At 40.8% G+C, this 27543-nt stretch overlaps 1 protein-coding gene across 1 annotated transcript in view; it reads right to left on the bottom strand.

The window, feature by feature from the left end:
* Positions 1-27543, bottom strand: part of oxct1a (3-oxoacid CoA transferase 1a) — a 60447-nt gene that overhangs the window by 14753 nt on the left and 18151 nt on the right. Inside the window, exons 8-14 of the mRNA XM_049578329.1 lie at positions 18921-19028; positions 18463-18577; positions 16689-16783; positions 15975-16023; positions 15453-15525; positions 13056-13131; positions 911-1000 (exon numbers count right to left, since the gene is read on the bottom strand). Of these exons, the coding sequence (XP_049434286.1) occupies positions 911-1000; positions 13056-13131; positions 15453-15525; positions 15975-16023; positions 16689-16783; positions 18463-18577; positions 18921-19028 (606 nt within the window). The remainder of the gene's footprint in view (positions 1-910; positions 1001-13055; positions 13132-15452; positions 15526-15974; positions 16024-16688; positions 16784-18462; positions 18578-18920; positions 19029-27543) is intronic.

Consider the following 27543-nt stretch of genomic DNA (forward strand, 5'->3'; position numbering starts at 1 on the left):
AAAGACAAAGGGGAGATTAAAACTTAACTAGAGGTCAGTCACTTTCAGACTATGTGTTAACACTTCCAGGGATGCAGCTCCAGTTTTAATATATCCAAGGATGCAGCTGGTTATGTTCGCTCATTGTATCCCCGAAGGATATCCAGCACATATCCCATGTGAGTCTGTCTGAGTTTCCCCGCCAGTCATCTTAAAGAAAAGGCGCACATCTGAATGCCTCTGACGCTGGCTGAGAACCACACATCATACATCACACACTTCTCCCCCTTCCCCATCATGAATGAGAGCAGACATCAGGGCAGTAAATTTATGCTCACCTGCTGCACCATCTGGAATATAGCTGGGCGCCAGACAGGCTCCCATTAGCAAAAAACAGCATGCTTCTGTGAATAGAGAATGTTTCGTTGCCCTTGCATCATATCAGTTTGGACTGTCCAAAAGTAAACCAATTCATTTGGAGTGCCTACTGCTATTGTCAGAAGCCCTCTGGGGGTTATTGATCCCTCGTTGCAGCACCAGTCGAACTAATCAGCTGTTCCCGATACAATGAGTCCAGTTCTAGACTTGTATTCCAAATTAGCTGAAGACAAACCAACAAGAGATGCTTTGTGTGCAAAACCTCATCAGGGTGAGCTGGCGCTCTCTGGTAAAGAGGCATTAAGCAATCCATTAACAGAATTATCCTTAATCAGTCATAACACTCACACTCATTATCGCAGGAAGCAGATACAAAGGTACACGAGGGAGGGTACCAACATGGGAAAAGAAAATTGCCAATTTAATTTTGACCTGGATCCCTGAGAAAGGAAATGAGTCTTTTGGGGTAATTTGTAGAGACAATGTTGGTTAGAACAGGCGTGGCAAAAGCTCTCTCTCACACACCAATACAAGCATACATGTATACACACACCTTAGCTGAGTGCTCCATTGTGACCACCACCTTGGTTCCAGCGCTTGCCACCAAATCCATGGCTCCTCCCATTCCCTTCACCATCTTACCCTGAGAATAGAAGATAAAAATTGAGTTGACAAAATAACAAGAACATCTTACAATATAAAACAAACCGATCTTAAACAGCCCTTAACTATGGCCTTAAAAATTACCATCAAGTTTAACACACAGCAAACAAAAGCACTTATATAGAAAGGTGGACAGGATTGACAGCACTACATTTTTTCTTATCTGCTCCACCTATTCATGTTGATAGCTCTCCCAAAAAACAATTTCCTCCCGCATCAGAAATACATAAAAGTTTACAAAGCTGCAACGTGGCTCTTTGTCTTCAATGTGGGGATATCTTCTGATGCTCTGTGCTTGGTAAAGAATAATTTCATTCCTGCACTAGTAAGACCCTGAAAAACTTCACAGACTGAGACAGCGAGCAGGAGGAAGAGATTAAAATGGATCTTCAGTGTTAGAAATACGTGGCGAGGTCACAGTGGCAACACCACAAAAGGTTTTTCAATTAAAGATTATAAAATGAAGCCGTGACATCCACCCTCCCCCCGAAAAATTCCACAGTATCTTAAAAGAAAATGGTTTATTTTTCTAACCTGGATCCTATTTTAGTTTTTTATCATTATTTCTGTGTGTTACTTTTACTTTTCAGCTTAATTGACAAAAGGAAGGCAGAGACACACTGTGGCATAGCTTAACAAACAACCGGTGAAATGCAGAATGGAGCACACAGGTTATAAACAATTTCAAATCTCAACCACATATTTAGAAGTGAGAAAGAAGGTGAACATATCTGGTGAAAACTTAGCACAACTTTTAATAGGCACCATGCCTCTGGTGGAAAGTTGTTAGATGGGAATTATCTCCAATGAAAAGTGTCGGCAGCACGCTCTGTGGATTGTACAAAATAGCAGCGAGGCTGTTTCTGCAAAGACATGTTGCTGTATGTTGAATTCTTAAATGTCATTTTTCTATGCCGTGAACGCCACGAGTCAAATTTAATTCACAGCCTTGGTTTTGAGGCACCAGCAGAAATGTCAAGGACAGATATCCTAGTACCTGAGCAAATTAAACCAAAGCTATCTGCATGAACAGATACCAACAGTGGGGAGTGAGAAAATGTGCTTATTGTAATTAAGTTGACCAAACCATTACTTGTTAGAGTAATGGCTTAAAAACGAATGGTTTTTGTGGAATTCTGAAGGTGTTTTTAATGGTCTAAGCTATTAAAGGTCCAGTGTGTAGGATTTAGTGGCATCTCGCAGTGAGGTTGCAGACTGATAACAACTCCTATGTGCCAAGCTTGTGGGAGAAGTACTGGGCCAATGTGAAAACACAAGTGGCCCTGTCTTGAGCCAGTGTTTGGTTTGTCCGATCTGGGCTACTGTAGAAACAACATGGCGCACTCGTGGAAGAGGACCAGCGCTGTATGTAGATATAAACGGCTCATTCCAAGGTAACGAAAACATGATTCTTATTGTCAGGTGATTATACATGAATGAAAATCTGGGGAATTAAACTCCCTGGATTAAATCCGAGGTTACAAGTCTTGGTGTGATCCTTGATTCAGATCTAAGCTTCAAGTCCCATTAAAAAGGTGACAAATGCATAATTTTTCCACCTTAGAAAACACAGAAAACTAAGATGTGACCATTTCTAGATGAAAAAGATGCAGAGAAATTCATTCATGCCTTTATTTCAAGCCGACTTGACTACTGTTCACTGGCCTCCCAAAAAACCCAAACAGAGACACTCATTCAAAACTCTGCAGCTCGGCTATTAACCAGAACCAAGAGGAGAGAGCACATCGATCAGGCCGGTCTGCTGAGCTGCACTGGCTCTGCTCTGCACTGGCTTCCTGTTACATTCAGAGTTGATTTTAAGGTCGTCCTCCTTGTATACAAAGCCCTACATGGGCTGGGACCAAGCTACGTTGCTAACTCCCTTGTTAACCATTTGCTTCCAGTAACACTGTGTTCATCTGTTGCTGGTTTGTTGGAGGTCGGAAGAAGATCAGGGATGCAGCCTTTGTCAGTTACGCCCCAAAGCTTTGGAACACACTACCTATAGATATCAGGGAAGCTAGCTCGCTAAATATTTTTAAAAGAAAGCTGCAACTCTTTTAAATCTTACTTGATCTTATGGTTTATAGTTTTACAATTCTGATTTTATGAATGAGTAAATCCATGTTTAAAACTGTTTTAAAAGTCCTTTTTTTTCATTCTGTCTATTTTCATGCGAGGTGCTCAGTGCTTATACTGCCCTTATTGTAAAGCACTCAGTATAGAGATGAATTTAGTACCATTTTGAGAGCAATAACGACACTGTGATTAGACCTTCTCTATAAAAACCATCCACGGCTGCATCTTAAAAGGAAAATAGCTGGGAGTGTAAAACCTAGACTAACCATACAAACTCTCAGTCAGTAACTGTGAAAGGCTTGCTGCTAGCAGACAACAATAGCACTGTACTAAAGACAGAATAAAAAGTGTCGAAAAATATGATCATAGCGCACAGATTCTTTTATAGATCACAACCCTAGCAATCTGCAAATATCTGGGGACCACTGTCTCTTATTTCGGCAGGGAAAAGGATGACAATTGCAGAGAAATGTGAGCAGGGCACAGAGCAAGCGGCAAAGCATCTGCACTGAAGCAAACTTCAGGAGGCATCCCTTCACAACAGCAGCCAGTGTTCACTTGTCTTCATCTTTTAAATGAGTTGCTGAGATAATATGGTTAAAGTAGGAGCTTTAAACCATGTCTGAATGCTGCTGTGCCAGTGCACTAAAGCTTTGTTGTTACAATTCAATGAGTAAAGAAAATACATACATGTTTTCATTAAAAATTTAACTCACAGTGGGTTTTTATTTAAAAAGGAAAAATACTATAAAGAAAAAAGCAATCTGAGAGATCATCACAATGACAGAACTGCCAGCCGGGTGAAAAATCGTCTTCTGGTCCCTCATTGTTCCCAATAAAGAAGGTTTCCAAATAAGGAAGGCTGACATGCAGATATGGCCACAGGGTGACGGCTGAGTAACTGAATTAAAATCCCATTTGCTCATCAATCATGTGAAGAGCCTGCTTTGCTCTCTGCTCGATAACCAGAGGATATATATGCCAAGTGTGGTAGGGATACTGTCTGCCTCCGGGGAGGCCAGCTGGGCGGGGAAGATATCAACAGAGAGTGGAAGGAAGGCTGAGAGAAGGGGAGATGGAGGGGAGGAAGTAGGTAAAAGCATAGACTGAGGACATGGGAGAGGCTGCATTTAATTTCATTTAATTCTATTATCTTCAAGAACGCCATCTAAAAGTGGCCTGACCTAACATCCTCGAATAAACTCACTAAAATATGTTATTAAAATAATTTTAATTTACATTTTTAACCTTCAAGCTAAATCTCTTCACCCTTTTTTTCCTGTTAGTGTTTCATCCAGAGCACAGTGAGTCTTAAGATGATCCATCCTCAGACAGAAACAGTGTCCTTTTTACATGATCAATGTTAATGCACTTTGTGACAGTCGAAGGGCTAGGTGGTGTGTGCACAGGCCCTGGAGGGATAAAGCTGTCTGACCTGATAGTAGCAGGTCTGGATTTACAGCTGCTAATGTACTCCACCCAGCAACTAGGCTGCAGTTAATCACAGAGGGCATCTGCTTTTAAAATTAAACATCCGTGTTGAAACACAAGTCTGGTTTTGATCAATAAAAAAGTCAAAACAATAATGAGCATTTAAATGGAAATTACAAAAATCATGTTTTGCTGCAGGGGCGATGAAACTTTTACTGGAACGGCTGTTTGCTGTAAAAAATGAAATGTCTGTGTGTTTTTTGGCAACTGGAATTGCAGGCAATGAGTGACAGGAATTGTTATAGGCCATTACTTTTTGAATGAATGCAAGCTTTGAAATGAAATGATGCAGCCACAGTGCCTGTGCTGCGCTGCGGTGACAGCAGCCAAGCATACAGGAACAACAATTCAGCTCGTGTATGCATGTGGTCAAATGTCTCACTGATATTTATGACCTCGTCGTATCTAGAAATATAAAATAACATCGCTGTGGAGATAGAGAGGCGTGGGCTCTGCTGCTCGTGGAGTATTGTCCATGACCTATATTGCTGGGAAGACTGGCATTTGCTCGTCTTTGATTTAAAGCTTTGCATGTGGTTATCTGAAAGCACTTTGATCTAAGCTGTACCATACAGCAAAACTTATCATGATCTGTGGGCGTGTGACGAAGGACAAGTTTATGAAATGGCACGATGGGATGAGCTAATAACCTTCCATTCTGCTCGTTAAAGTGATTTTATTCAACTTCTGGCTGGCCTGGCTGTATATGAGACGTGTTTTGTCTGACTAGGCTTGGTTGCTAGGCTTCTGTAAAGCTGCTCACCTGCGACTGTGCCAAAAATCGGACCTTTCTCGATTGCTTGCCTCTTAATATTGGAGTTAAACCAGATTAAAAGACTCCTATTTTGCCAAATGGATAGTTTTGTGGAGACTGTTGGAGGTTGCCGCAGAGTCTGGCTTTCGACCAGCACAACCTGCAGCAGGGCACTGACAAACAGAGTGAATAGATTGTCAGAACAATATACCCAGAGAGAAATATCTCCTGTCTAAGTCGCCTGGGTAATTTAGCTATTTAATTAACACAGCTTTGATGATATTAACCTTGTTGGTCCGTCTGAAGCCCCACAGGTTTTTTAATTTCCTCGCCACTCTGATTGTGTCCATTTGCCTGCTGGAATCTCAGCACTGTGGGGAACTACAACACCTGACAGTATCTAGACACGTCATTAGCTACAACACACACAAAGATGAAGATACCCTGTGAGACATCTCCCTTCTACATTGCAACAGTTGCTGAAATACAATCATAGGGACACATTCATACATACTGTTCTGGGAGAACTGTTGTACTGTTGCATAACGTATTACAGAAGACCTCATTCTATTCAGATGTGCAAAATACCCTCCGTGACAACAAAGGCACTTCACTGTTAATTTTGTGGTCCTTTATTTCACTGCTTCACATTAACACCAGTAATGAGAAAACCTCCTTGCACTTGTTTCCACTGCTGTTACTTTTATTTCCCACAAAACATCTATTTTACTTTTTCACTGGCTTTTTGAACTATTTCTCTGAAATGAATCCCTGCCAGAGGTGCATATACAGTAGCCTACACATATGCTAATTAAAAAGGCGTTTAAGAACATCCATTCATATAATGGCTTTAACAGTGAGAGATAATGTGGGGGACTGCAGGAGGCAGTATCACTGGTGCAGAACCCAGATAACACAAGACTTCTCAAGTTAAAGCTCCGCTAAGATGACATCTATCATAACATGTGAGCTGAGAGACAATGACAGTCAGTCCCACTCAACCAAAAAGGTTTTCTCAGTGTGCCACACAACTAGGGTTATTTATAGCATTTATAAGAGTAAGCATGCTTTCATACTGTGGTTTTCTGTATACATAACACTGTTGGTCCATCTCTCCAGGAAAATGGGGCAACAAATGTAGCAATTAAAAGTCTGACTTTTTTGCACGGAGTGCCTATGTCTTATGCAGAGAGGGAACATTTAGAAAACTTAAATTCTTTTTGTTCATTATCTACGGTGGCTCTGAGAGCTCTATGCACTGCAAACAGACACCACACATACAAATGAAGAAACATCTTCACCAACTTGATGACACATGCGCACTATTCAGAAAACATTCATCAATTTAACGACACACGAAAAACTCTACTTGACCACTAGCAAGAACATCAACTTGAGGAGAAAACAACTTGATGACACAAGAAAACAATTTCACGATACATGCACAGCATTTAGGCTAAGCACTGAAGATACTCACAACACAATGGAAACTGTTTCCAGGGGACACTTAAATGTGATGTACACAGCTGGGACATGCTTGCTCTGGCCATGGTTTTGATTTAAGAGGGATTAATATTTCTGCGTTGAATGTACACACCGTACCTACGGTGTAGGCTCTGTGTCGACAGAGCCTGTGCCATACCCTACACCGTAGCCTGATGTGCACCTCCCAAGAAGTGTAACTACATGTCGCAGCGATGCAGACCTCCTGTCTATTTTTGTAAGCTGAATCCTTTTCCCTCGGTGGAAACAAAGCTTTTATTTACTTTCATTTCACAAATAAGAAACAATAAACTGTGAAGACAATAAAGCCTAGGCTAATTTATACAATGTAAAATGCCATAGGCTTGTGCTAAAAACATTAGCATGTTGTATTTGTTTGGAAAACATGTTTAGTATAAGACAGTTGTTTTATCTGTATAGCTTGTGAGTTGTAATGGAGTCTAATTTTGTAACGTTACCTTTGTTAAATGTTGCTGTTGTCCGTGACTTCATATGAGGAGAGGAAAATCCATTAGCTGCTAGGCTAATTTATACAATGTAAAATGCCACAGACTTGTGCTAAAAACATTAGCATGTTGTATTTGTGGGGGAAAAGTGCTGCGAGTTATAGTGAAGCCAATTTGTGTACTTGTGTTTGAAAGTGTCTCTATTAAGCCATGTTTAATGTGTGTTTTGGGCATGTCTTGAATCAACTAAACTTTACAGCACTTCACAGAATTCCTGCTGCAGACTGGTGTTTTGGAGGTGTAACTGCAGAATGATACAGACACACCACCACACTAGTATAAATGCTTACAACTGCGTAGACCACATGTGTAGGCTACGGCATAGGCTCCGCATAGAGCTGACGCACAAGTATAAATCCTGCTTTATAAAGTAATAAAACTTAACATGTCAAATGGTGTTGGAAAACCACACTATATGCTTTTAAAAAAAAGCTTATTTTAACATCAGTGTTTCCCACAGAAAAAGAGTGTACGTGTGGCTGTAGGTGACGACGGGGAAGACGACAGCAAACTTCTTTTTCCTTTTTTCCTTTTAAATGCCTGTGTGCTCCTCTGTGTCATTCTGTGTCCCGACTCTAAATTCAGAGGTTTTTGTGGGTCCGTGAACACAGGAGGGGCAGAGCTCTCAGCAGCAGTTTGTGACTCATGGGGTGCATTATTGATCTGTCGATCTGTTCATAGCTGATCAGATTAGATCAATGGATGAGACAAGCAGCTGCTGCGGGTGAATGTAAACTTTTAGACCCAGCAGAATGAATGGTAAAGTTTCACTGCCAATACACCTGACATTCTGCTGCTTTGTCTCTGCCCTCAGTGCTCTCTGCGCTCCAACAGTGTGGTGCTATCAATAAGCAAATGGTTATATATTCCCATAGTGCTCCTAAAATAGAAAATCTACTTGTGGCGGCAGATGTTTTTACCATGGCAGGCTGCCACAAATAAATGAATGTGTGATCACATGATTCATATTACTGCAGATCTGCTGTTAACCTAACTTGGCTGTTGCTTATGTGCAACACTTTTTAGTGTCCCTTGGACACAAGTTTCTGTTGTGAGTCCCTTGCAGCGCATTTTCTGAATTCTGCATGTGTCAAATTAATGTTTTCGTGTCATCAAATTGATGTTTGTACGTCGTCAAGCTGGTGAATGTTCTTTAAATGCTGCACGTGTTGTCAAGTTAGTGAAGATGTTTCTTCATATTGTGTTGTGTCTATCTGCAGTGCACTGAGCTCACAGGGCCGCAGTAATTATCAGTCAAAAGGACTCATTCAAAAGTAGATTGTTTGATGACATACAGCGGTGGACTGGAGATCCAAATGCTGCTGTGGCACTTATCAATGAGAAAAGCATCATGGCAAACATATACTTTGACTAACACTGTATTTGTCTTACTAGGCTTGGGGGTTTGCTTGATATTTTTTTGTGTGTTGCCATGACAACAGAATACAATTTCCTCATTTGATGCGCAAGTGTTCACTTTCCAGTCAGTGACAGAAACACCACAGAAAATGACCCCCTTCACAATCCAAGTGTTCCCACTTACCAACTGGCTTCCTTTCTCTCCCCCACAAATTCTCTGACAATCTCCGCTGTCTGATACAAATGGCTCTCTATTTAATAACATAGCGACTGCCTGCTACAGGCCTTCGTTACCCAGACAACTAATGACAAGAATCAGAGGGAGAGACGGGACTGACAGGAGGACAATGGTCACGAAGTAACTGGGAAACATAACTATTTACAGTGTGTAACTTGTGAATATGGTGTAATCTACACTCGTCACATACATGGGAGAGCAAAAACTAAACATTTAAAATTTTACACAAACAGCCACTAACAGTTTGTGCTACTATGAATACCAAATATGACGTGTATAATGATGAGCCGCTGTGTCCAGGTACATTTGTTTCTAATACAGCAGGAAAGAGACTGACGTTTGGAGAGAAAAAAAAAAAAAAAAAGACACTATGCTCTCGAGCAGCTCCTTCATTAAAACTGCCATCAGGCTTTATCATGAGCACTTGAGCGAGGAACGGCATTTTAATAGTCAGTAGCTCGAGCTATTGCAGCACTTGAGCTGCAGTTATACTGAGCCTCCAGGGTTTTGGAATATATTTCTGACGTAGCGCTTGTTTTCTTGCTTTAAAGTCAACACCCATCAAAATGAACTGTGTTTTATAAAATTCACAGCTGTATTTGAGCTGACCTGTAGATTCCCTGAATCTGTAGATTCCCTGAGTGAAGACTCAAGTAGCGCTGCTCAGGCAGTCAAAATCAGTAAAAGTCAAATTTGGTTCTCATTTTAAAAAACAGCATGTGGCTGAGAAATCTGCGAGGAGGTACTCATGACAGGAAACATCAGGGTCTGCGAGACCCCTACCTTTAAGACAGCTTGATAAAGCTCCAGCAGCGAAATGATAAAATAGCACACTAAATCCAAAATGCCATCCTTTATTCTATTACCCCATTCTCTCCATCTATTGTTTTCCCAGATGTTTCAGGCTGGGTAGAGATGTAAAAGCATTTCAAAGCCCTCAACTGGAAAATGTTCATCTGCATTTTGCATATTTAAAGCGTTCAAAATCAACATAATCACGTTGAGAGTACTGCGTCCCCGACTCCTACGTAAAACATTTCCAATTTCACGCTATGTACCCATCTTTGGATAGTGAATAATTTTCATTATCCTAGAAGGTGGGAAATGTAATTCTCTTCATCAATCCTTTCAAAAGAGGGGATAATGAAGATTGAATGTGTAGGTGAGGACAGCAGTATTTGTGTCTGTGCTGCTGCATTATTCTGCTGTTCAAACTGTCCGACACTAGAATGGCCAAACAAGATAAACTCCCTGCTTCTAAATAACAGCTCCACTGCAGGCCTTCAATATCTGCACGTGTTTAATCAAGCACCAGTTAATTAGCAATTACCATGGACAAACAAGTACAACTGGAGAGGTAAACAGAAAATAAATAACACTGTGAAATTTAGCGGTCATCAACAACAACAGTATTCTTCTGCACAGTGCTGCTTTAAAAATATCACTTTTAACTTTAAGTGTTTTATTCTTAAGGTCTCCACTTGTAAACATCTTCAACACTCTGCATCCACTTGGCTGCTCAGAGGAGACGCATCTATAAAATGTTGCTCTGGCTGAAGCAACCTTGCATGTACACTTCAGTCGAGCAGAAACAGCTGCTTGCCAGGGGGCATTTCTGGCTGAGCCCTCCCACATTGTGAGCAGTCTTTTAATGGGTTCTTGACCTTAGTAATCACAGAGGATGACTGTGGCCGATGTGGACTTAAGACCAATTGACCTGATGCAAAATCCGGCAATAATGTCGACCACCAATTAATCTGCGGCGCTCACAAACAACCCTTTTCCCCTCTGTCCCGTGACGAGCATATCTCTGTGCTCTTGAATAACAACAACCGAGGGTGCACCTTTGTGAATCGTGCTGCCTTCTAATGGTACTCATAAGCTGGCGGTTACAGCATGGGAAGTAGTGTACACAATATATACTTGTTGTTCAAATGGTTAAGTTGTGAGGAGACCGCTGCTAGGCAACGGCAACATGGATGCCAAAAGAAGCCACCGAGGCTAACAATTTAGTACCCGAGTGGGTAACATAATTCAGGAAATGCAAAGGACAGAGGAAAAACACAAAGCTGTGGGAAATATGAACAGACATATGACTACGAATTCCAATTACGAATTCATTCAAATTTGAATTCATTCCTCAGACATGAGATTACTAAGAACAACCCTATATGACTGAATTACAAAATATCAACTTATCATCCACCAGAAAATGAACTTCCATGTCATCCACAATTTCTTAAAATGTCAGCAAAGAGATTGTGAATACCACAAGAGGGAAGCAGTCATATGGACTCTTCTCCAGAACGCAGTAAACACAACCCCATTTGAAGGCAGCACTGGTTTCAGCCAAGACATCTCTCTTTATGAGTAATGCTGAAGGTCACCGTGCATAAAATAAACATCAGTCTAAACTGTCTAAGGCTGGATAATATACCACCAAACTAAATATCTCTGGGTTTTGGGCTGATGGTCGAACCAAACAAGCAATTTAAAGATGTAACTTTCCACTTTAGGGAAGAATTTTGACCAATTTTATATGACAGACAAATCAGAAATAATGAACAGAATTCTCCTAAAAGTTCCTGTCCGGGCATTAACTCCTAAAAATTCACGGGTGTTCATTAAAATTACATATTTAAAGTTTTCTTTCAATCAAAAAAATGCCTTAAAATGGCCTAGATGCAAGTGTATACCTTTGCTTCATTTAGTTTGGGTGGATCAATTAATATGAAAATTAGTCCCCATCTCTATCTCTATCCAGAAAGGTCATTAGTTGGCAAGATTTCATTGGTCACTTCATCGCAGAAAAACAAAACACAAACAAACGTGAAACTCTATTAGGAGCTGCGCCTTGTCAAAATAAATCAAACTTATATGACTGGACCATGTGAGAATTTAATTTGAAAGGACAGACACAGGAAGTGGTCACGCTCAGCAGTCAGACAGGAGTCAGGTTAATTTCCAGGGCTGGTACTTGTGGTTATTCCACAGGCTAGTTAATAACATGTCAGGCAGGAAATCCAAAGTGTGGGATCATTTTGAGAAGGTGAAGAACGAACCCAAGGTGATATGTAAACTCATCTTCATTGGTCGACTACAAACATGACGTGTCATCTGAAACATGGAGTAGCTACATGCCCATTAGCCACTTAGCACAATCATTACTGCTTTGCAGACAGCGTCATTAACAGGCGGCTCACTCAGTGTGTGACGTGCACTTGTAGATAAAATATAGGCCTATATTAATGAAGGTTCATTAGTACGGTTTTGTATTTCTCTGTAATGTAGCACAGTGTTAACAATGTTACTGATACTATTCTTTCTCACACCTTCAACTCAAACCATTGTGTTGCCCCGCCCAAAATATATCATTTAATAATTAGATCAATATCGTAAACATGTGGGCGACTAGTCGACTAATGGCCCTAAATGATGACCATTGGTCGACAAGGAAAATTCTGAGTCAGGGGGCAGCCTTACTGGATTGATATCATTAGCCTTCAGCTTGACTACATTATCAAGCAGCTAATGATGTGCTGCTAATGTAAACCTTCCTATCGTTGGTAAGCTGCAGTTCCAAGGCAGAACTACTCAGCCATGGTGTTGACCACTTATTTTACTCGGTATGTCTCATAGCATATAAAAAGAACATATGGATGTATCAACGAGTTTAAAAACTTGATCTTCACGACTGTAAAGCCTTAAGTCAAGTGCATTATTGGCTGACAGTCACATAAATATTAAAATGTTCTGGGTGATAAAATAAAAATAAAAAAAACTCAAGTATTTAACACTACTGAAACATTCAGAGTTTCTGACCTGTGAGATAAAGACTGAGTACAAAAAAGCAGAACTATGTAGACACAAGGACACAACATGTTTACCAGTAAAATATTACACAACCCTCTGACATGAACTCAAAAACAGACGATTATAAGCTTCACGAAGCAGCAGTTGAAGCATGCCTATTGTACCGATGTTAGTGTGTTGACCCCCAGCAGACAGGGCAGAAATGAATGAATGAATGAATGAATGAATGAATGAATGAATGAATGAATTTGGAACAAAGGTAATAGATGTGTGTCATCAAAACCAAACTTACTGGGATCATCCAGTTGGCTAGGTCTCCATGTTTTGACACCTGCATGGCTCCCAGCATTGTCAGGTTGATGTGACCCCTGAAGAGAATGACACAATAGAAGAAGACAGCTGTCAACTTCAGAGTCACTTCATCTTATGAACTCACTCGTGAAGTCCACTCACCAACAGAAAAAGCATATATTTTTGCTACATTTACCCTATTTGTTTGTGACAAGACAAACAATGCAAACACAAATACTTGACAATAGGATGGATTCTCACAAACAAATGTCTTCACTATAGCAGAATTTGTTATCAGTAAAACGCTGGTATTTTCATGTATTTTCTAACAACTGTATCTTCTTAGGACTAATCTGTTTCTATAATATAATTTGTATTTTGCATAATTTGTTTCTGCTGGTTTTAAGATCTTATCTGCTCCAGCCGCCACATTAAATGCCTGTTACATATAAATGCACTGTATTATCAGAATAAATTAAAGCCTGATTCTGTGGACAAGTTATTTATTTCCTTTTTTTCCTGTTTCTCCTAAAAAAGGAATCCAAAGTGAGGAATTCCACAGTCCATATAGAGCAGGTAGGAGCATTGTTATGATGCTTAAGTTGCAACGATTTAAACCAGGACCTATGGCACTGCTGTCTACAGTAAAATTGTAAGTATCCTAAAGGAATACTTCCCAACAATACCATAGTTTGCATAATAATTAGGGCCTGCCCCCGACTAAGAATTTTCTGAGTCAACCAGTAGTCGTCACTGCATGTTTATGATGTTAATTTAATTATTAAATGATATATTTTGGGCGGGGCAACACGATGGTTTGAGTTGAAGGAGTGAGAAAGAATAGTATCAGTAAAGTTGTTAACACTGTGCTACATTACAGAGAAATACAAAACCGTACTAATGAACCTTCATTAATATAGGCCTATATTTTATCTACAAGTGCACGTCACACACTGAGTGAGCCGCCTGTTAATGACGCAGTCGGCAAAGCAGTAATGATTGTGCTAAGTGGCTAATGGGCATGTAGCTGCTTCCATGTGTCAGATGATACGTCATGTTTGTAGTCGACCAATGAAGATGAGTTTACATATCACCTTGGGTTCGTCCTTCACCTTCTCAAAATGATCCCACACTTTGGATTTCCTGCCCGACATGTTATTAACTAGCCTGTGGAATAACTGCAGGTACCAGCCCTGGAAATTAATGTGACTCCTGTCTGATTGCTGAGCGTGGTCACTTCCTGTGTCTGTCCTTTCAAATTAAATTCCCACATGGTCCAGTCATATAGGTTTTGATTTATTTTGACAAGGCGCAGCTCCTAATAGAGTTTCACGTTTGTTTGTTTTTTCTGTGACTAAGCGACCAATGAAATCTTGCCGACTAATGACCTTTCTGGTTGACTAACATTTGGTCGACTATTAGGGGGCAGCCCTAGTATTAATCACTCACCTCTTGTATTCATGAAGAAAACTTCATAGTAAATGGCGAATCCAAAAATGGTAAAAGGCCTGATGAATTGGAATAAAAGGGGCCCATAAAGCAAACCTATATGTAAACCTTCCATAAACTCAAACACAACTCATGAATCAATTCAAGGTAACATGTGGTGAGAAACTGATATACAAATGATCATTCTTTGGGTGAAGCATTCCTTTAATTTCCTTATTATTTCTCCATTGAATGTGGCAACACTTAACAGGTGTGAGGCCAAACACAACACTTAAGAAGACTAAGCAGTGATTAAGGTCTGTGATAAAGACATACAAGTCTAAATGTAATCCCAGTACAAGATGTAGCTGGGGTGGTATTTGAGGCAAGATGGCTCACAATCCACCATATGTTGCGTTATTCTTTCTCAGCATCTCTGGACTCTTAACTGTGGTCACACACCAGCAGACACAGACACAGACACCAATGCACACACACACACCTGGTTCCGTTTGGTCTCTGCCAATGTGGCTGGACAGCGCTATTTATGAGCACTATTGGATTTCCACTGGGTGGACAAACAGAAGTGATGCTGCAGGGTGTGCGGGTGGGCAATCTCAGACAGCTGGCAAATCAATAAGAACCAGGGACCTTGGGAATATTGGCAAGGCTGCTGTCTAGTTGTGCTGGTGACAGTGGCTGTTTGTTAATATCCAGTGTCGATGTCCTGTGGTCAAATCCAATGATTCTACCTGGCTTATGGTGCAGGTGAAAAACTACTGAATTAAGGGGAAATTTGCTGAAAAAATATTAACAGGTGTGTTGTTGTTTTGTTTTTCACACAAACTGAACTGCAAAGTTCAAAGAAGTGACTTGTAGGATTAATGAACTGTGCAAACCCAGAAAAGTCAGACACATCTAACTTTGAGTCAGCAAATACATTCTCAAAGCTTATGTGTTATAGCCTTACCCCCGGATCATGGCGAATGACTCATCGCTGGAGAAATAGGCGGCCCCTGGGAGCACAGTGACAGTCTCCTTCCCTGCAGAACACACAGATGACATCACTCTTTCTTTTGAACCAAACAAAACACTGGGATTCATTTGTCAAAGCTAAGTTAACAACACATTTATCTAAAAGCAACACAGTTTACAGAGATAATTTAAAGAAATACACAAAATCAATGAATGGATGACTGAAAAAAAAATGTACATCAATTAAGTATGGATTGAAACCAGGGGTGTCAGAAGTTAATATCACTTTAAAAATGCATTTGAATAAAATATTAAATGATTTTTAAAGAGAATCCATTTTATTTAGCATTTTTAGTGTGTGTATAATTAAGGAAATCAGGAAAAGAGAAGTCCTGTTTTAGCTGAAAAGCTCTCTTAATCCACTCTTAATTTTATCAGGCTTATGTTTTCACATCTTTTTATCTATTAAGAACATGAATTTATCATTGGGGATATTGATTAGGAGGATGACCCTCACCAGCGTTAATCAGGTCTGCATCCACTTCATCCTCAGTGGGGTACGGGCCCTATGCACAGAGAGATACACATGAACACAGGCGCACAGGCGGGCAGCCACACATACACTCACACATGCCTCATCAGCCATGATCTTTCAAGGGAGGGACAGACACAATCACATTTCTGTGATTTGATGAGACATTGATTTTCTCTGTGCTCAACAAAGGGAGCAGTCCTTTTGAGGAGAGGAGAGGAGAGGAGAGGAGAGGAGAGGAGAGGTATCTCTTAAACCCGGCACTCGTAATTAAAAGAAACATTGACAAATAAGGCATTAGCATAGGCGCCTACATTCTCCTGTCAACACAGCTGATTGGAAAGTCACTCCATAGCAGCAGCAGCAGCAGCAGCCTTTGTTGAAAGGCTCAGCCAGCAAATAATGATTGTGAGAAAGAAAAATGTATGAGAAAGTGTCAAACTGCCACAATCTGTTACATAACAAAACCCAGCACATTTTAACTGAGGGCCCAAACTAGGAGTGATACTGCTCAAATGAGTGGCTATTCATCTTGTTACGTGCTCAGAGCACAATTCATTTTTAAAAAAACGTTTACTGCTGCTTTAAATGAGCGTCTACACACAGGACAGAAAATATGCTGCTACTCATTATCTTGTTTCGTTGAGAATAAAAGTGCTGAAGCATGAGTGGGAAGAAAGCTCTTTGTAGGAGTCTTACCAGTCCCAGAATTCCATTTTCACTTTGGAGGTGTACTGTGATGTCTGGCTTTATGAAGTTGCTGGCCAGCATGGGAATACCAATACCGAGGTTGGCTGAATGGTTCTTTGTTAGGGATGGTGACTATTACATTTTAAATCCTGCAGTGGAGTTCAGATATTAAAGGGACAGTTGCCCCCAAATTAAAAAAACATATTTTTACTCTTACCTGTAGTGCTGTTTATCAGTTTAGATTGTTTTGGTGTGAGTTGCAGAGTGATATCGGCCGTAGAGATGTCTGCCTTCTCTTGAATTTAATGTAACTAGATGGTGCTCGGCTTGTGATGCTCAGAGCTTAAAAAAAAAAAAAATACATTTGAAAAACTCAGCAGCAATGTCTCTTTCCAGAAATCATGACCTGGTTACTCAAGATAATCCACAGACCTTGTTGTGAGCAGTTTCATGTAGGAACTACTTTCTGTTTGTGCAACATCCGCCTACCATATCCCTGCACAGAAGGAGGCGTGCATCTACTGCTAGCTCACATAGCACCACTGAGCAAGCTAACAGTACAGCACAACTGTTTCCTTCTGCGCGGTGAGACGGTTGCTGGGTGTAGTTCAGTAGAAAGAAAATAGTTCCTACATGAAACTGCTCACAATAAGGTCTATGGATTATTTTCAGTAACCAGGTTGCGATTCCTGGAAAGAGACATTGCTGTTGAGTTTTTGAAATTAATTTCATGTAGGAACTATTTTCATTCTACTGAACTACACCCATCAACCGAATCACCATGCATGTGACAGTGCAAAATATACACATTAATGACATCCTTATCAGCTGAGCTGTAACGTTAGCTAATTCAGTGGTGCCAGATGAGCTAGCAGTAGATGTATGACTCCTTTTGCGCAGGGATACGGTTAGCGGGTGTAGTTCAATAGACAGAAAGTAGTTCCTACATGAAACTGCACACAACAAGGTCTGTGGATGATCTTGAATAATCAGGTCATGACTTCTGGAAAGACACATTGCTGTTGAGTTTCTCAAAGGTGTTTCTTTGGCACTTTGAGCATCACAAGCGGAGTGCCATCTAATTCCATTATATTTAAGAGAAGGCAGACATCTTTACGGCCGATATCTCCAACACTCAGCAACTCAAACAAAAACAATCTAGACTGATAAATAGCACTACAGGTAAGAGGAAGAATTTTATTTCTTATTTTGGGGTGAACTGTCCCTTTAAGATGAAGAGAAACATACAGTATTATGATGAAAGCTGCTTTTACAGAAACAACCATACACTGCTCAACCACACTGAACATTTTTGTGCACTCATCATCAACAGTTGTGTTGTGTGAAAAAGTTAGAAAGATTTGTTGTGTGAAAAATGCTCATACACACAGATTTATGAAGTCTTAATATTTCCAAGACACCAAATATGTCATGCTGAATTATAGGGCACTGTGAATAAGTCCACAAATCACTGAGTGCTTAATCACAGATCAGCCACTCAAAAACCGAGGGCTGCTTTCATGGGGCAGGACAAACGCCATCACAATAACATGCAAAATGGAAATGCTGACAAAAAAAGTATGTACTTAATTTGCCGGTGCAATCAGCTGCTGCAAGGGCTGCAACTGTTCATTATGTGTGGTGAAAAGACAGGAAGGCACAGCTTTCTCATTTTCTGTGGCTATTGACCAACATTTGCTTTGGTTTTACTTGTGGTAAAACCAAAGCAAAAAAATGTGATTTTGCCTTTTGCTCACTGCTTGTATTCACTTAAAAAGGATACCATACATCCCATCCTCAAACTCCAGAGCAGCCCGGCGAATGATCCGTTCCCGAACAATATCAGAGTCCTTCTTTGGTTTGGGCTTCTCTTCTTGGTTTTTTTTTACCGTGCGTTTCTGGAACCATACAGAGATATATGAGGAGCAGGGAGACAGCATGTTGAGAGGCTATTTCTGGACGAGTACAAGGACACACATGGATACGAGCTTGCATGTGTGTTTCTGAACAATGATGGAAATGCAAAGCCCTGCTACAATGGCTTGCTCAGAAAGGCTTTCACTCTACTGTATTGTTACAAGATTAATCATTCTGGTATTAATTTAGCCAATTGTGGACTGGAGCACGATTTTCAATAAAGTGACTCTCACATAATGACATAATCCACAAACTATACAGAGAATGGATATGTATGTATAATCTCTTCATTCATTTTAGGCTCTCAAAGGCCTCGTTTTGTACCTCGATCCTTTTTTCGTAGCTGTCTCCCTTGACGACCCTGTGGACATAGATGCTGGGTATGTGGATGTCCTCTTCGGCAAAGGTCCCGACATCCACCACCTCCTCCACCTACACAGAGACACAGAGTGATGAGCTCCACCTTCACCTGAGCAATGTCTCACCATCGCTGAGATTAAAGTTCAGATAAGGAAACCACGCACTGATGGAACTGCGCTACCAGAAAATAACCTCTGCCCACCCAGCTATGAAATTTAACAGATTACCTGATAAAGACCAGAAAAGGTTTTGCCATTTAGTCTGAAGAAATAACTTTTTGGGTAAATTTTAAAAGGCGAAAAAAGGACTGGGAAAGCTTAACCATTACTTACAGCAGACGTTTGGCTCACCATTTGGTTGATTAAATCCTAAATTGAGCTGCAATCAGCAGTGAGGGTGACGCACGAGTAAATATGTTCTCGCAGGTTTAAAAATTCTGCTACCGTCATGTCTTTCACGGGGAAGACAGGGGAATATATTTGTGGGAGAATGTGTTGCGTTTATTCATTTAAGCAACTCCCCGCCGAGTCCACTGAAAGCTGTCTGTGTGCCCAAAGCCAGCTTGGCGGACTAAAAACAGAAGAGGATCATCTGACAAACCATGCCCAGGGAACATAGCTTGATCCTGGGATCAAAGGTCTAACCAAACACAGAGGTCAAAAGAAACAGTTTTTACTCCTCTATGCGGAAAACAATGTTTATCTTCATATCTTTATTTTTAGGTATTTCACAAGACTCTTTTACACAGCTCAGCTTGGTTTTTGAATCTCAGTAGAGCTGCTATAACATTGGCCACTTATATAGTCTACCCTCATAACACTTAAATCACATTTAATATGGCAGCATATTATGAAAGGTATGTGTCTTGGATATCTACCAAACAATATATTCCTGACTTTGCGGCAGAAGTGCACCACCTTTACATAGCAAGAGAAAAAGAGTGTACATAAGGGGTTATTTCTTTCTGACTAACAAGACACAAATGGAAATGGCTATTGATTTAAGCAGAGTTGGGTCAACATGACTGGGATACAAATCCCAGAACGAACACACCTGCTCCCTCCTCCTTAGGTAACATTAGGAACTGCTATAAACTGAGCCTACAGCTTCCACTTAAACAGGTGCCCAGGGTCGGGTGTACAGCATATGTGGGCTCGGCGCAGTTTTTCTGCCCAGTTTAGCCTCCTCTCGCTCCTAAAACTCATATGTCATGTTCGTATTTACATAAACATAGTAGCCCCTGAGATTTCAAGCCAATATGAAACTCAAACTAATCTGGGAAGGGATAGTGGGCATTTTTTTTAGCGGACTGAGTTTTCTTTATCAAATAAGAGAGACTCAAGAGGGAGGAGGCGCAATTTCTTTTATCCTGAGTATCCAAGAGGGGAAAGCACTTGAAACGACACAAATTAAAAAGGGAAAGAAAAAAAAAAAGAGTGCAACCCAAGCACCGGAGTTATCATCACATCTTTAGGGAGCAAAAGGGGACTTAACCATGACAACATCATTCTTACCCTCACCCTCCCTTTTTACGTTTCCGTGCTTCACTCCTGCATGGCTCAGAGTGTAACCTACTTATTCCATTTACATGAGGGGCAAGCAGCCGTTCAGAGCAAATTGAATTGAATCTCTCCTTATCTCCACTTCCTCCCTCAGCACTCAGCGCTGACTGAGAGGAGTCAATGGCTAAGAGTGGATCCCATCTTAGCGTTGTCATGGATACGCAGGCTTTGGTCTGTGGCGAGCTCGGGCCACTCAGGGCTGTGGAGTGATTTTAGACTCTTTTTCTGGCACCATTGGTCAGGTTATGGTGATTCTCTGATGCTCCGCAGTGAAAACGAGGCTGTGCGAGATGAGATTGGTAGCGCGAGAGAATTGATACAGCAGTCCCACACATCCACCCACATCTTTCTCTGGGGGCTCGATCTGTCTTTTGTGAGAGTGATGATTTCCATAGACGTCTTCATCAAGCAAGACTGAGCTCATCACATTAAAAAACAGTTACAGTAATGAAACAGGCAAGACTGGCGGGGGGTTAGGGAGTCACTGCAAATATTTGGTGGCATGAATTTCAAGACTGCAGCTGAATTCATTTAATTAACAGTATCAGTGCCCAATTTTGTCCCCTCTATCATAAAATGTCAAACAATGTGTCCATCAAAAACTAACAACAACAACAACAACAACAACAACAACAACAACAACAAAATCACACTCCCGGGATAGCTTTCTCCATGTCCGTTGCTGGTCTCTTACACAAATGCAACCAAACCACATATTCAGCTGGGTTTTCAATTAGCCTTCCAAAGCTAAGTCATAGCACAATAACAAGCTCATACAATTTAAATGTGCTGTGTACATAAAAAAGCCTCCCGTTCCTTTCATCTAGGTGATATGTCCCGCCTGCCCGGTGCTCAGATGCAGTTCAGACGGGAGGTTCAACGGACGGGGACGGATAAAGCATTAAAATAAAATAATATAAAACACACAAGAATTAGCACACAGGCGCATGCACAAACGAGCAGGTGTGTGGAGCGAGTAGACTGGTGCATGCATAGACACACACATTGATATTCCTGTATCTGTAAAACGATTTTCACATCAATGAGAGCTGAGCAAGGCATGAAGTGAGCTGGCAGGAGGATAGAGGGAATCAAAGTGCCCTCGGGGGACACAACAAGCCTTTTTTCGAGGGTTTGTGCTTTTTTAGGCTGTGAGCTTTGTCAAATCTTGTTAATCTCAAACTGATTAAATCACAATGCTACCAGATTCCTAGAATAAACCACCGGCAGTGGTGCTGCACACAGTGTTTTCTCTACAGTTATTAAACAATGCTGGAAATGCGCCACGCTTATCACTGATGTTTGCTCAGCCAAAATAAAAACAAACAGTGCTACATTTACAGTTAGACCACATTTCTAAGTACATGGAACTAAAACCAATTATGATCAGTAGATGGAAAAACACCAGCATGCTTTCGGGCAGGAATTCAGATGCACAACCTTTCAGTACCAAACACACTGAGTGGTCTGAGGTATTAATTTGAGCTGATCACACTCACAGTGACCATCTGGCCTACGTGACAATCTTCAAATGAACAAACAGGACCAAGTGTTTGTGTCTTAAGATTGTATGCACATTATAATCCTATTAATTTAAGCAAATTGTTAGTAAGCTTACAGCTTCTAGAGGCTACTGTTTTCATTACATCCCTGATTACAAAGGCAATGGGCTGAATGAATGAGGAACATTGGTAATTTCACACTTTTAAGAGCATTCCTAGATAAAAAAAAAAAAAAAGTGGTGCCGAAGGAGAATTTTGTTGTTTCACCAAAAACATTTAAATTTTTTACTCAGGTGATCACTGATACCCACATTACACAATTAAAATGAGATCATTTATTATCGGCGTCTTGTGCACAAACAACTTCAATATCCAGGACATGTAATGACATTATATTTACCAAGCAAATTTTTGCTCCCTAGAACTTTTTTTTTCATTTTCTAATTGAACACATTGTAAGCTCTTCAAATTTGTGTGCAAGTGGAGATCTGGCCTGCTGGTGGTAGCAACGGTGATGTCTGAGTGTCACAAAAGTCATAAATATTTATTTTCTAAAAGGACTATGAATATTTACATAAAATTTTATTTCAATCTAGCCAGTGGATTTTTGGCTATTTCACTGGGGGGACTGACATCACTACTCCAGGCCCATTCACGCCAAACAAACATCAAAGAACTAGTAGTGACAAAGGCCGATTGTTGCGATGTCTTGTGTCGCCTGTGTCTCGGCCAAAACGTTGCACCTGAACACACCACAAAGACCACAGCCATGGCCAACGGCCATGTAGGTACATTTGGCACCTGCGAAAGAGGAAACAACTCTCCATACTAGTAAGCGTTGGTAGTCTGTATTCGTCATTCAAAAAGGGAAAGTGGAAGACCAGCAGGACGGATTCAAGATGCTAGTTAGCCAGTTAGCACATTAACAACACAAGCTAATGTTGAAATAACAAAGTATATTTACCATGTGCTCGTGAACAATAAACAATGACAAATTGTTTCTGCTAACAAGCTCAATGTCTAAGAAATAATCTTACCTAATATAAAATATAACAAGTTTGTTTTTATCTCACACCATCTGACTTTAGCCATTTGTTTACTTGCCTCACTTTCGTTTCTCTTCTTGTGCGATAGGCTCTGTGCACCAGCTCCACTACTTCCTGAAAAGAAGCAGGCATGAGTATTTCCTGTCCTATACTATTGGATTAGGTGATTAATCAGGTGTGTGCTGGGTGTGCCGCACACCTGATAAATCACTCCAGGAAGTAGTGGAGCTGGTGCACAGAGCTTATTAAGCAGAACTGCCAATCAGAGTGATATCATCCACAGACGGGCTCTGCCATCTCCAGCACCAATTCAACGTGCTATGTCAGCCATTTAAAAGCAGATAAGAGATGACTAGTGCCAATGGTGCGGGACACGCTGCTAAAACTAGGGTGACAGAAGCTCACTGACAGCCCAACAATAACCAACAGCCTACCCCTGGCTTGGTGTGTCAGGGTCTTTGGGCTCTACCACTACTAGGGCACAAATTTTACTTAGAGGGAGTTAATACATTTATTTAACTGACAAAAATCACAAAAAAATAATAAATCTGCATAATTTCTGAGTATTGTCAATTTCAAGTGCCATTTTTCAAATCTTAAATCTGATTCATATAACACCTTGACACACTCAGATGTTACAGCCTGTAAAAGCTTCACTGGCTAATACTTTAATTGCAGAGCTACCTGAGCACATTATCCATCATGTCTGTGTTTTGTTTGTGTGCGCGTCCGTGCGCGTACCGAGATGCGACAATCAGGAGAGAGAGATGGTGTGGCTACGGGCGACAGAGCATGAGGATGACAGCGACACCACACTCTCATTACCCTGTGTATTTATAGCCTCTCCATCTTCCTCCCAGTGTGCGTACGTGTGTGTTTGTGTATGTGGGCACTTGGCCACGCTCTGCTGCCACTTTCGGGGCTCAGCTCCGGCTCTATCCTCTAACCCAGAATACTGACAACATGAGCAATCTGTTTCCTCTCAGTGGAAACTTGCCTCGCCTATGACAGCCTTTATGGTATCCAGAAAATGAGAGACAGCCAGCCAATGCAAACCCTGACAACATTAGAGGAACTAAAAATACATTTTTTTCAAATGACACATACTGCACACCAAAGGACATTGTATCATAAGGATTTCAAACTCCAGTCCCTGCTGAAATAGTGATGTTTACATTTCAAAGGACACACAAGCCTCTGTGTAATGGGCTTCAGATTCAGATGATAGGCAGTCATCAGGGAACTTTGAACTTATCGTCAGAGCGTATCACATGCAAATTTGCCATTTCAAACATTCAGTTTTTGCATATGTTTGGCAAATCTGTCATCCCCTTCTACTGGCTCCCATCATCTCTTTTTATCTCTACTCTCCCCCTTTCTGCCTCTCTGTTCACCCACCCATACAGAGACCTACAGTACAGTTGATTATTAAACCATAGCCTTACAGTCTGTCACCGGCTTTAGTGTTAGCCATCAGTAAATGTCAGCATGCACATGAATAAGCGTTTTCAAAACACAACCTACTCTTACACAAGTCAGTGCCATCACCAAAAATGCTCAGTATGGTTTCATGAATTGGAGCAATTCATTTGGGAACATTTCTTTTGGCGATGCAGATGGGCAAACACCGCCAGTGATCTCCATAAAAAGGTAAGCTCTAAGATACACTACTTACAAAATATCAATTAGCTTTTTTGTTCAGCTCAACATAGGACTACATCTTCAAAAAGCTCAAATTAATGCAGAAGAGGCTTGACCTGAGCAGCTGCAAACCCACAGACTACACTCAGTCGACTGCTTTAATCAGTCGCCAATATGGATTTAATTGAATTTACTCTACCTGCACAAATTTATGCACCAATGCCAAAACAGAAATGCACAGACAAATAGACGACCTAGATTTTGTTTCAGAGAATTGACAAGTGAATTCATGTTATCTGGTTTTGTAACTCTGCTAACATTATCAAGTCTTTGGCTTCCTGGAGTTCATTCATGAGCGCACCTCTTAGGCATGTGCACTTGTTTCAAGGCTACTCTAAATGAATTTCATTGTCCTCCATCACTATCAAGTTTGCTGATTCATAGACTGATGTGTAGTCCCGCATTTCAAGATAGTCTCTGTTAAATGGATATGTAGGTAACAGTATCGATGCTACCAGTGTCATTGTGATGCATTTTATTTCCTTACATGCATACAAATGAGCATGCTGGGGGTGTCAAAGGCTTTTATACCCATCTGTCCATTGTTATTACAGCAATTTGCCGTGGTTGTAGCCTGGCCAGCACTGCCAGCTCAAAGTCAAAAAAGTGACACTACACTGGGGACAACTTTCTTGCTGTCACATATAGTATGTCACAAATGAGGACCAGTATGAGTAATGAGGACTTGTTACTATAATGTGCAATAAGGATTTTTACATGAATTTGGATTCAAAGCACATATGAATTATATTAAGTAAAAACTACACTGTAGTGGTGATCCAAAGAAGACCAGAACCAGGATCACAACACCCTTCCCGATAACGTGAGCAAAATACAGACACAAATGATGACATTCATTGCACATCTTACGGACACAAAAGCTAATTCGCAAACCTCTTTAGGCAGGAAATGATGGGGAAAATGAGTGGATTCATAATTATTTGCCAACAGTAGCTTGAGTAATGGAATTAGTCAAGGGCACAAGTCAAGAATAAGGCAAGAAAAACTCAGCAAGGCATAGTAAGTGCTGCAAAATGGCATGAAAATGTGGGCTGTGATAAATAATTAAAATTCCAGCAGGGAGCAAACAAGGCATTACGTGCCATGGTGATAACAACTATCATTCCAAGGCCAAACACTGAAGTAAAAGAACACCTAAAAACATGATCTACCTCCACAGAGTTTAGGCTCCCAATTCATGAAACTGAGATTGCTTTTTGTTTGGTTTGTTGCTAATGTGTAGGTCTTTTGTTGCTATTTTTGTTTTCACACAAATGTACAGTGGAAGGGTGAGGCTGAAACCCCGGGGGAAGGAGGTCATTTATATCTAATTAGACCTCTAGCTTGGTTAAAAGAACAAAACGCACTGACAAATACATCCAATCAATTCATGCATGCATGACTGGTTCGTGCACACCGACACCCACGCCGCTACATCGCATTGCCGCAGTAACAGAATACAGTTGAGTCATTTACTGTGACTGATGGTTGAACAACAGCAAAAAACCACTGCTTTGATTCAGTCTCTGGTGTATTGTATCCCACAATGCAATAGGGGCCTTTCACTGTAACTGCGATAAGGGAATAACTGGACCAGCTGGATACCGTGGAACATTCAACAATTGAATAGCAGGGTTTGGTTGCCTAGTAACCATGGCAGGAGCTGGTGATGATCTGGTAATTTTCAAAGTGCTTTTGTGTTATCTCGACACCCTTCCTGCCTCTTGGAGTTTAGATTCAGTGCAAAAATAGTAGACTCATGTTTCAGGATTTGGACGGAGACTACTATGTTGCGCCAGTGGCCCTTGACCTGAGGGGATGAGGCCGTAGTGAAGGGTACCGTCAAAGTTTAATCTGTTATTAATGGCTCTTGTATAAGAAGGGCTTAGCATGATGTAATGTCTATTAAAATGCATCTTTTTCCCCAGAATTTGCCATTAATGGCCTACAGAAGAGGAGTCACTAGGTTGCATATAAACATGTCTGATGAGGCTTTAGTGCATTACATTTTTCTAAATTCCCTAAGCCTTATGCTGTGTTTACACTACAAGCAACACAGCAACAGGCTGATGCCAGACACTTGTCGCTCCAATGACATGGTGAAGCATTAACTGATCATATGTTTTTGTTTCTAGCTGTGGCACTGTGTTATTTAGCTTAGTTAGCTAATGCCTTGCTAGCTTTATGTACATTGCAGTGCACACAGGGATGCAATGGGGCTGTGAAATATGATATTAAAACAGGGCTCAGATATTGATCAAAAACAGATATTTTTTGGATCAAATCACAGGTGCTTTGTGTAAAAGTAGCAGACACATACAAGCCTGTGACGAGTTAACTACATTATGGGGTGTTGAAGCAACATTTTACTGGCAACTTGGTGATAGGTAATGTAGCTGGTCACTCATAGTGTGAACACAGCATGAGAAGGAGTAGCTGCTCAGAATTCAAATTAAAATGGATATATAAAGCTGGGGTGCACTAGTACTGACATCAGATAACTGAACTGGGCATTGGTAATGATGTGGCCCATGTATTTAATTCAATTATGTTTATGTCTGATTACATGTGTGTGTAATACATCATTCGTCAGCACAGCAGCGTGCCAGTAGATCACATCGGTAGGTGTGTCCACATAGCATTTTTTTCGGAGTCCTTCTGTTTTCATTTGTTCCCAATGAGGAGAGAGCGTTTGAGGCTGTATGCAGCCACCTAGAGAAAAAGTGTAGCGCCTGTCTTTTTCCAGAGTGCTTCAGCTTTTTGTGTAGCCGCTCCA

The sequence above is a fragment of the Epinephelus fuscoguttatus genome, linkage group LG6 (assembly GCF_011397635.1).
Source record: "Epinephelus fuscoguttatus linkage group LG6, E.fuscoguttatus.final_Chr_v1".
Lineage (NCBI taxonomy): Eukaryota > Metazoa > Chordata > Actinopteri > Perciformes > Serranidae > Epinephelus > Epinephelus fuscoguttatus.